Source organism: Rosa rugosa, chromosome 3, assembly GCF_958449725.1.
Source record: "Rosa rugosa chromosome 3, drRosRugo1.1, whole genome shotgun sequence".
Taxonomy (NCBI): domain Eukaryota; kingdom Viridiplantae; phylum Streptophyta; class Magnoliopsida; order Rosales; family Rosaceae; genus Rosa; species Rosa rugosa.
In genome coordinates this window covers 57255917-57266485 of record NC_084822.1, presented here as the reverse complement: position 1 = coordinate 57266485, position 10569 = coordinate 57255917, and the positions used below count along the sequence as shown (strand labels likewise).

Here is a 10569-nt window from a genome sequence, read left to right as displayed (position 1 = left end):
AACCATTATAACGTCTACATATTAATGGTCCCTAGCTCCTTGGCTCCTAGTGCTTGACTATAATATGTCTCATCAAAACCATCACATCAAAGATGATGATTTTCCAGATAAACCCCTGAAAGGATTGTCAAACACAAGGAGATAAATTAAAATATTTCCAATGGATAAGGACTGGCTTATCAGCTCCACAGCCACGTCACTAAAGTCTAAACAAATCTACAGGGGTTGTGGATTTTAATTATCTAATTATCACATTTTAATTATTATCATTTACGGACACTTAATTAATTAATCTGCTGCAACTCAATCTCGTAGAAACTGAAGCATCAAATGAAATCTACGAGCGACGATTACCAACAAACACTCATTGTTTTGGATAAGATTACATTTCATTTTCATAATCCCTTAACAAAAACTCCAAGAATCAAAATGGATTCTTCAAGACAAAACACTACTTTGTTAGGAATCAATGGAAACCCAGACAACCAGACTGAATCTGAAGGTTTCCTTAAATGGATAAACAACAAGGCTATTAAGGCAAAGAATATCCATGAACAAAGAATGGAGGAGAATTGAAAGAAATAAAACTTTGGATTAATTAAAGCCATGAAGAAGAACAACTTAAACCGAAGAAAATTAGAACAGGGAAATTACAAGTTCATAGACATAATAAGCATGAAAGCAACCGCTACAAATTCATCGGCAGCCCCAACAAATCCTTCTTCCTTTTTTTCCTTCATTTGTACAGAACACAAAATTTCTAAATTTTTTGTTTTTGTTTTTTTTTTTGGGTTTCTTGCTTTTCTTGTTCCTTGTTCACAGTTTGGTTCACATCAACTATTTACAGAATGAACCAGAATTACAACATGAAACCTGGAAAAATACTATCCACAGCAAAAGTCAGAAGAATCAAAGGCAGCCGCATCAGCCAAAAAATTGAATCCACAGCAAAACCCACCAAACCCACTCAGGTCTCGCCCTCACTCACCAACTCCGATACCCACTCCACATCAGGACCCGAAAACCCGCCTGAGTCAACCCGGCCCATCGAGTTATCCTTACTCAGCTTCGCGTACATTCTCGCCCTTAGGTCCCTTCCCGACTCCACCCTCTCCATTGCCGGCTCTTCAGCCATCGAGTGCTCCCACAGATCAAACGGGCCGGGTCCGGACCGACCCGAATTGCGAGTCGGGGTGTTGGGGAGGCTAAAGAAATCGGGTCGGAGCGGAGGTCCGCGGGGAGATCCGAACCCGGATCCGACCCACGAAGGAGGAGTGGTGCTCATTTGCATCTGGGCCAGCTTGAAGTTGCGCATGGACGCGACGAGTTCACTCACCGAGTTGAGGCGGAGTTGCGGACTGTTCGGCGACATTGGCGGCGAATCCGACGGCGGAGATATCGGAGGCGAAGTGGGCGAATCGAAGAAACCCGACCCGTGAGTCCTCGGGCTGTGGCCGGGCAGGACCCGGAGCTGTTCGGGCGTGTGGGCGAAGAAGCAGACCCGGCGGTGACAGGCCAGCCCGTCCTTGCATGGCTGGGTCCGGTAGCGAGCCGGGTGGAGCCAGCACTCGAAAACGCCGTGAGCGAACTCGCAGGAGTCTCCCTTAGCGCAGTTGCCCTTGCGGAAATCGGGGCAGGCCGAACCCGAATAGTGGTACTTCCTCGGGTCGCGGCGGCGGGCCTTCTCGCCCGGGTGGGCGTACGGGCACTCGGTCCAGTCATGTGACCTGCCACGTGCGCAGCGCCGAACCTTGAACTCAAACATCCGGAACTGGTCGCAGGAAATGAGGGGCATGTCCGGGTCGTCGCTCAGTGAGTCGGACTCGTTCGACGGAAGGAACCGGTGGAGCGCCGAGAGCGAGTCGAGGAAGCCGGCATTGGCAGACGGGCTGCGAACGGAAAACGGCGACCCTAGACCGGAGGTCGGGTCGTCAAATGGGTCCCACGGAGCGACCTTGAGGGTCGGAGCGAGTCGGCTCGGTTCTCCGAGCATCATTTTGGAGTTTATGAAAAGAGGAGAGAGAGAGAGAGAGAGAGTTGAAATGCGAGAAAGGTTGAAGGTGAGTCTGATATATAAACTGCTTTGGGAGAGAGAGTATGTGCCAAGTAGGCCACATAGTCATATAGTGGGGTTGGATTTAACCGTGGTGGAGTTAATATCACGGTAACTGCGATTAATTAACTCTTCTTCTTCTTATAAATATCTAAATCTACCAAGAAGAAGAAGATGAGATCGAACAATAAAGAAAACTGTGGAAGGGCCCTTTCCGTTTTTACCAAGGGTAATGATCTGATCCAAAATATTATTTGTAATTGTAACACCGTAAGGGAGGCAAAAGGCTAAATTGATTCCTACTCTAGTACTCTCCCCCCTCAAATATAGTTCTAACTGTTGCTTGGAAGCAACTAACCACCGGTGATTAGTAGCAATTAAGTTGGTATTTACTGGAGCATACTTATGTGGCTACGTTGTTAATGGCGAGATTATACAATATTTATCATAAACGTGTGTTCAATATTAGTTTTGTTTCTTTTCTGTTAAAGTTATCAATTGTTCAAAAAGTAATTTAAATTAGGGCTAAATACTAGTTAGTACCCTGTGGTATAGGTACAAAATCAATTCAGTCCCTGAACTTCTAATTTCATCAAAAACACCCCTGCACTTTCAATTTTGATCTAATAGGTCCAATTCGTTAATATTCTTTCAAATAGTTGGATTATTTGTTGAAAAACTATTTATTTTTAATAGTAGGACTCACTCCTAAATTGACAATGCAGACCACCTTGACACCACATCATAAAATATAGGTCATATATGATCCACATTAACAAGTTAAATAACTCAATTGTCGGAAAACTAACAAATTGGACCTATTAGATCAAAATTGAAAGTGCAGGGGTGTTTTTGATGAAATTAGAAGTTCAGGGACTGAATTGATTTTGGACCTAAACCACAGGGTAGTAATTTGTATTTAGCCCTTTAATTTTTTTTTTTTTTTTTGAATAAATAGCCCTTTAAATTATAATTATTTGGAATGTCACGTTAAAGTTATCTATTATGTTAAAAAATTATTATTACACAGACTAATTTCAAGACTTTTTATGTACAACTCCATACCCAAATGGTTAGAGTAAGAAAAATATTAACATTATTGAACCCGTGTTTGAAACTCAATCTTCACTATTCTGCACAACACTCTGTTATTGTTGTTGTTGTTTTTATTTTTATTTTTTAGTGATATTTCTTTATATGTACAGTGAAGTTTCTTTATCATAGAAGCATGAAGACAGTTGGGGATAAACTTGGTGATCAACAAAAGAAAGATAAGATGGAGCCAATAATGTTTACCTGAGCAGTTTTTGACTAAGAATATTCTGCTCAACTATTATCGAATATAAATTTAATGGTGAAAATAATTATATTTAAATTGAGTTGTTTTATTTTTTACATTCAATGACGATTAAGCGTAATTTTTATGATCAATTAATATGACCAGATGAACAGCGTTGAAAATGGAGCAATGGGAAACCATATAAACATTTCAAGTAATAGGATTATGACGTATTTTGTACTTCGATGTTAATATCCCTTTAACGTGGCTCCATTGGGCTTTTATGAACTCACGGGCAATTGCACTGGTTTGGACCGTTAGGTCGGTATCACCACCAGAGTAATGAACAAAACCACTGAACCAGTCTTGTTGGGCAGATTGGGGTCGAGTCGAATTGAATAAGTCTTGATTTGATTTGATGGTATTGAAATATTGAATAAAGAAAAGGCTGACAAGTCGGCAAAAAAATGTAATCGCCGCCAGGACCCATAATCATAATTATAATTACGGTTCGGTGGGGAATGGTAATGGTAATGGTACGTGTGATTTCAGAAACCAACAACAAGATCTGTACGGACAGCACGTGTAAACGCGTCCAGCGATGCGTACAACGTGGTTGGCTATCGAGGTGGCGGTAGCATACAGTCGTCCTCACTCAAAGTCCATGTACCTTCGGAGCTACATTAGGTGCTCTGTTGTTTCGATCACTGTGGTGCCAACACATGAATTCAAGGGTCAAGAAATAAAGAGAAAAATTATTGAAAATAGACCAGTATGGACAAATCAGATTGTCACTAATCATGCACACATAGACAATTGGATAAATTCTTTTAGGCGTAACATCGCATCAGATGGCTCCAACTTTTATCTTTAAAGATCCTCATTTACTTGATGAAATTTTTCCCCGTCATTTACTTGATGAAATTTTTTGATGCAAATATCTATTTGAGCTTATTTAGCTACAAAAATGTAGTGTAATGACTATGCCTTTTAAATGTAATTGGTGTTTAATTTAGTCTTCAAATGACTTCTTTGTGGGCCCTTTACTTAAAATTTTAGTTCCGAGTTAATGTGTGATTTTATGTTAGAAAAAATGATTTATGACTACATTTTTTAAAATCTTCTCAAACTAAAATATATAAACAATTACATGCAGTCTCTTTAAGTCTGTCTTAGATCATCCGCCATTACGTAGTGACCAAAAATAACAAAGAAATGCCTAAAGCTAATCATGGGAGCTTTAATACACATAGCATTGGCAACACGCAGTCTTTTCAAGTCGGCCTTAGATCATCCGCCATTACATAATAATCAAAAATAACAAAGAAATGTCTAAACCATGGTAGCTTTTGTAGGCGACCACACCATTTGTTTTTATTAAAGTAATAAAAATAATAGCAAATAGGTTTATAATATTGAGACGATATTATCTACGATATTTAAAAGAAGCACTACAAGTCATTGATTAGTTTTAATTAAATAGGGATCAAATCACAAACCCATTGTTTCATTGAATATGTGAAAAAGGCCATGCTTTTGGAAATAGTGATGTTTACTTGCACAAGTGGATAATCATTTCCTTAATCTCATCCGTTTTGGTGCAAGTTGCAACTAAGATAGTGTATTGGAGGGGCACTATCTACTAATAGTGATTTAGTGGGGTTTATAGAAGACAAATCTCATAGGGCCGTGTTTTAGGGCCTCGTGCTTAGTCCATGTCGCTGGGGTATGGAGCATAATCTTATATAAACTCGAAAGATAAAGTAAATTGGCGTATATGTAATATTTAGTCGTCAAAGGCCTCCTAATCTCCTATTGAAGGTATTAAAGCTTGAATGACCTATTTAAAATTTACAAAATGATAGAAGTTGCAAAGAAATCAAAGCTAGCCACATGACATTACACGGCCATCCTTCGAGGTTGCGCGGTGAGACAAGCACATGTTAGTTTAAAATTATTATTGTGTCATGTCTCTTGTGTTAATAGCGTTTAAGCGTTAGGACCAAAACCCGATTAATTAGTGAATAGTAATTAATCGATAAATTAATTAATTATTAATTTATCAAAGTATTCTTTATTTTCTTAAATATTGTTGTATTTTGTTTAATGTGCCATTTTAATTGACGAACATATAATTGAGAGCGTCATGGGAAATGATCAAGATGATAGTACTCCTATGAAGCCCGTTACGCTAGAGAAAGCTCTCAAAGCAGTGATGACATTGAATAATTTTTTGTTGCAGCATGAAAAAACCACATAAGAACTTCTTGCCATGTTAAGAAAAGTCAGAGATGAGATCCAAGGTGACATTAATTTTAAGAAGAAACAAACAACGATTGAGTCATTCTTTATTAAGGCCTCATAGTCGAATCATAAACACTATGTATCAAGGAATTATCAATTTATATATTACATAGGGTCTATATGAACTTTTTAAAATGTAGTATCTTATATATATAGTGAATTATTAATTTAACACAGTTGTCCTCAAGTCGTGATTGTCTAAAAATTCTATTTAATTGAGATTATCAATTTATCGAAGTTCCACTAGATAGATTTTCAAAATTCGAATATGCTCTCCATTAACTAAAAAAACATATCATTTCGGGCGAGGTTAGGAAAAGTAAACGCTATTGGGCTATTCAACTGGGCTCAACCTTTTCACAAACAGAAGAAAGAAAAATTGGGCTGAACTCCTTCAGAGAGCATTGGTTTCTGAATTTGGGTGGGGTCAGTGAAGAGAGAACAAGCCCAAACGGTCCTCATTTCTGAAACAACTGCCAAGAAATTTACCGGCAAAGTTAGATTCAGATTTCAGAGCTCTCTTCTTTGACTGGTCCCTTTTCGTCATTCTTCGTTGGACAAAATTCAAAGTTGGGTTCGCACCTTTATAATACTAGGTACCGATACCTATGAAAGCCCAGTCTCACCTAATCCCCAACCCCAAGGATCCAATAACATCATATCATATGTCTTGCAATCAAAGTCTACAAAGCAAGGAATCATAAACAAAACTTGAAGAGCGTCCATTCCAATTCAAGCATTACCAATCTGCAAAACAAAGCAAAACACAAACTTGGAGCTTTGTCATTCCCCACTTCCACACAAACATTCTGATCATATTGGCTGGCCTACGTCGTTAATTGCTTTTAAGGTTTCACAAGAGTTTCAGAGAGGCTGATTGGTTAGCGACTTAGAGGGATGGCCCCGCGCTTTTCGTGTACTTCACTCGTAAAATTCAGTTGGGGTTTTAAGTGGTACCGGTGAATGTATATTTGTATATGGTGGTGTCTATAAATGTGGACTCTCTTAGCCTTGTGCTGCAATCGTCTTAAGCATAAGCAAAAGCAGAACCATCCTCAGGTACTTATTGGCTTCTCTTTTCTTTCTTCTTGAGCAAAAATGTAGTTGTATTCTTTGATTAATTAGAAGACCGTTTTTTTTTTTGGTGGGTGGGTTAGAGATCCGAAGAAGGCATGGAGAACCAAACGATTGAAAATGCCGCCGACGATAACCAGGTTGGTTCTTTCTTTGTCGTTGGGTTTAGTTTTCTTTTCATATTCTAAAATTGGATGTGTTTGATCTTTTTTGTTTGCTTACTGGGGTTTTGAGAGCTTGAAATGATAACGAGGGGTTTTAAGAAAGCAACTAACTTGAGTTGAATTCTCCAATATTAAACTTGTGCCTTTGTATACAGATTGTGAAACAGGATATGGTTAATTCAAGTAGTAGTCATGGTACCAATATCATAGTGAACCATGATTTCTGTGGAGGGCTGCACTCTTGGCACCCCAATTGCTGTGAGGGATATGTAGTTTCAGCTCATTCTGGCCACCCACAAGCAAATTCGGGTGGCAATTATGCAGTTGTTACTAATCGGAAAGAATGCTGGCAAGGATTGGAGCAGGATATCACTGGGAGGGTGTCCCCTGGTTTGACTTACTTGGTTTCGGCTTCTGTTGGGGTTTCGGGACCTCTCGTGGGATGTGTTGATGTCCTGGCAACATTGAAAATGGAATGCCAGGGTTCAGAAACCAAGTATTCCTTAGTTGGGAGGTAAAGGTGTTTTTCTTCTATTACTGGATTTTGGTTCTTTATCTAAGAACGAACTTGTTTTTAACAGTTGTAATTACCTTTTAGCAGAAGTTCTGTATCAAATGGGAAATGGGAAAAGTTGGAAGGCAAATTTTCACTGTCAACAATGCCTGATAAGGTTGTGTTTTACTTGGAAGGGCCTTCTCCTGGAATTGACTTGCTTATACAATCTGTAGTGATCTCTTGTTCCAATCCAAAGGGACAGCGGGTACTACTTCTAATCCCTTTTAGTTTCCCTTTGAATGACTTTGGTTTATTGTATCATAATATAAGAGTAATAGTGTAGCCATAAGCAAGAAGTTTCAGCTACTGTTATGTAGTTTTATTGATAAGCAACAGTTTCTTTCTTTTGGTTTTTTTTTTTTTCTTTTGGTTTTGCCTACCTCATATCTAATTTCTACTAGTTAATGATTGATTTTGGAATGTTCATCATCCTTTCTAATTTCTCCTCATATCCAGCACGGAAATGCCAGTGATGGAGGTGACGATATAGTCCTAAACCCAAAATTTGAGGATGGCTTGACTAATTGGACTGGAAGAGGCTGCAAGGTAGTTCTACACGACTCGATGGGAGATGGGAAAATCGTCCCTCAATCTGGAAAAGTTTTTGCTGCTGCAACAGAACGCACACAGAGCTGGAATGGCATTCAGCAGGATATTACTGGAAGAGTGCAACGAAAGCTAGCTTACGAGGCTACTGCTGTTGTCCGGATATTTGGTAACAATGTCACGAGTTCTGATGTACGGGCTACCTTATGGGTGCAGTCACCAAATGGTCGTGAACAGTATATTGGCATTTCTAAGTAATTCTCTCTCTATATTTCTCTTTGATCAAATTCTGATATATTTGTTTCTTCAATAACTATAGAACTGTTTTGTTATCTATGTCAAATTTTACTTGTCAGATTACAAAACATATCCCTTCCCTTACTGGAAGTTTGTTTGATCTAAAGGGTACAGGCAACAGACAAGGATTGGGCACAGTTGAAGGGGAAATTCCTTTTAAATGGATCCCCATCCAAAGTAGTCGTTTATTTAGAAGGTCCACCAGCAGGAACTGATATTCTTGTCAACAGTTTCGTTGTCAAGCACGCACAGAAAGTCCCTCCTTCTTCTCCACCAGATATTGAGGTTAGTGGGATAACTAAATTTTCTTTTTCTGGTATTGTCTAAGCTTGTTTTCTTGGAGCTGAATGCTTAGTACATAAACGTTAAAGTGTTAAACATACGTTTTTGTTTTTGTAGAATCCTGCTTTTGGAGTAAATATAATTGAGAACAGTAATCTAAGTAATGGCACCAATGGGTGGTTTCCTCTTGGTAATTGCACTTTGAGTGTGGGAACTGGTTCACCGCATATACTTCCTCCAATGGCGAGAGATAGCCTTGGCGCTCATGAACCTTTAAGTGGTCGCTTTATCCTTGTAACCAAGCGCACACAGACTTGGATGGGTCCTGCTCAGATGATTGGTGACAAATTGAAACTCTTTTTGACATATCAAGTATCTGCTTGGGTTCGGATTGGCGCTGGAGCAACTGGTCCACAAAATGTGAACGTTGCACTCGGTGTGGACAATCAGTGGGTGAACGGAGGGCAAGCTGAGGTGGGTGACAACAGATGGCATGAAATTGGTGGTTCCTTTAGAATTGAGAAGCAGCCATCCAAAGTTATGGTGTATATCCAAGGTCCTACTTCAGGTGTAGACTTAATGGTTGCCGGACTTCAGATATTTCCTGTTGACAGACAAGCAAGATTTAGATACTTGAAGAGGCAGACTGAGAAGGTAAATGGGTTGTTAGCTCATTTGTTTTTATAGGTGGCAATTAATTATTGGCAAACATGACATTATAACAAGCATCGTTAAATTTGTCTCATAACATAGACGATTTAAATTGGATTTTCCTTAATTTCTTCTGATTTATCAATTGTTTGTTTCAATGCAGATCCGTAAGCGCGATGTTGTCCTGAAATTTTCAGGATTAGACTGGAGCAGCGCATATGGCAGCTTCGTGAAAATTAAACAATCACAAAACAGTTTTCCATTTGGGACATGCATAAGCAGAACAAACATTGACAATGAAGATTTTGTTGATTTCTTCGTGAAAAACTTTAACTGGTCTGTATTTGGAAATGAACTGAAGTGGTATTGGACTGAACCTCAGAAGGGAAATTTCAATTACAAGGATGCCGATGAGATGGTGGACTTGTGCAAGAGTCACAACATAGATATGCGTGGCCATTGTATCTATTGGGAAGTGGTGGACACGGTCCAGCAATGGATCCGTTCATTGAGCCAAAATGACTTGGCAACTGCTGTCCAAAGTCGAGTAACAGACCTCCTCACCCGCTACAAAGGGAAGTTCCGGCACTATGATGTCAATAATGAGATGCTGCATGGTTCATTCTATCAAGACAAATTGGGTAAAGATGTCCGAGCCAACATGTTCAAGATGGCAAACCAATTGGATCCATCTGCACTCCTATTTGTGAATGATTATCATGTCGAGGATGGATGTGATACCAGATCAGCACCAGAAAAGTACATTGAACAGATCCTTGATTTGCAACTACAAGGTGCCCCTGTTGGTGGGATTGGAATTCAAGGACATATAGATAGTCCAGTAGGTCCGATTGTTTGTTCCGCTCTTGATAAATTGGGTATCCTTGGCCTTCCAATCTGGTTCACAGAACTTGATGTGTCATCGAGCAATGAATGTGTTCGTGCAGATGACTTGGAAGTGATGCTTAGGGAAGCATTTGCCAATCCTTCAGTAGAAGGCATAGTCCTGTGGGGTTTCTGGGAGCTGTTCATGAGTCGTGAAAACTCCCATCTAGTGAATGCCGAAGGGGACATCAACGAAGCTGGAAAGCGTTACTTGGAACTCAAGCAAGAGTGGCTATCTCATGCTCATGGGCACATTGATGAACAGGGACAGTTCACGTTTAGAGGCTTCCATGGAACATACAGTGTAGAGATCGCTACCCCCTCCAAGAAAGTTCTGAAGACATTTGTTGTTGACAAGGGTGATGACTCTCCATTTGAGGTTTCCATTGTTCTATAACTCTGCTGCTCATCTTTCACATTCTCAAATTTGTCTGGCGTTCTTTACAAGGCTCTATACCAAGAAAACAATGGTTGCATG

The 10569-nt window shown here is 39.7% G+C and overlaps 2 protein-coding genes across 2 annotated transcripts; one reads left to right on the top strand and one right to left on the bottom strand.

Moving 5' to 3' along the window:
* Positions 1 to 572: 572 nt before the first annotated feature.
* LOC133739268 (zinc finger CCCH domain-containing protein 20-like) lies at positions 573 to 2057 on the bottom strand. The gene has a single exon (XM_062167013.1). It carries the CDS (start codon positions 1994 to 1996, stop codon positions 968 to 970), a length of 1029 nt encoding a protein of 342 aa, XP_062022997.1. The 5' UTR covers positions 1997 to 2057; the 3' UTR covers positions 573 to 967.
* Positions 2058 to 6285: 4228 nt separating this feature from the next.
* Positions 6286 to 10569, top strand: LOC133739478 (endo-1,4-beta-xylanase 1-like). The gene is made up of 8 exons (XM_062167258.1): positions 6286 to 6695; positions 6794 to 6850; positions 7030 to 7388; positions 7476 to 7635; positions 7887 to 8230; positions 8381 to 8558; positions 8673 to 9209; positions 9370 to 10569. The coding sequence occupies exons 1-8, from the start codon at positions 6630 to 6632 to the stop codon at positions 10486 to 10488; spliced, it is 2820 nt and encodes a 939-aa protein (XP_062023242.1). The 5' UTR covers positions 6286 to 6629; the 3' UTR covers positions 10489 to 10569.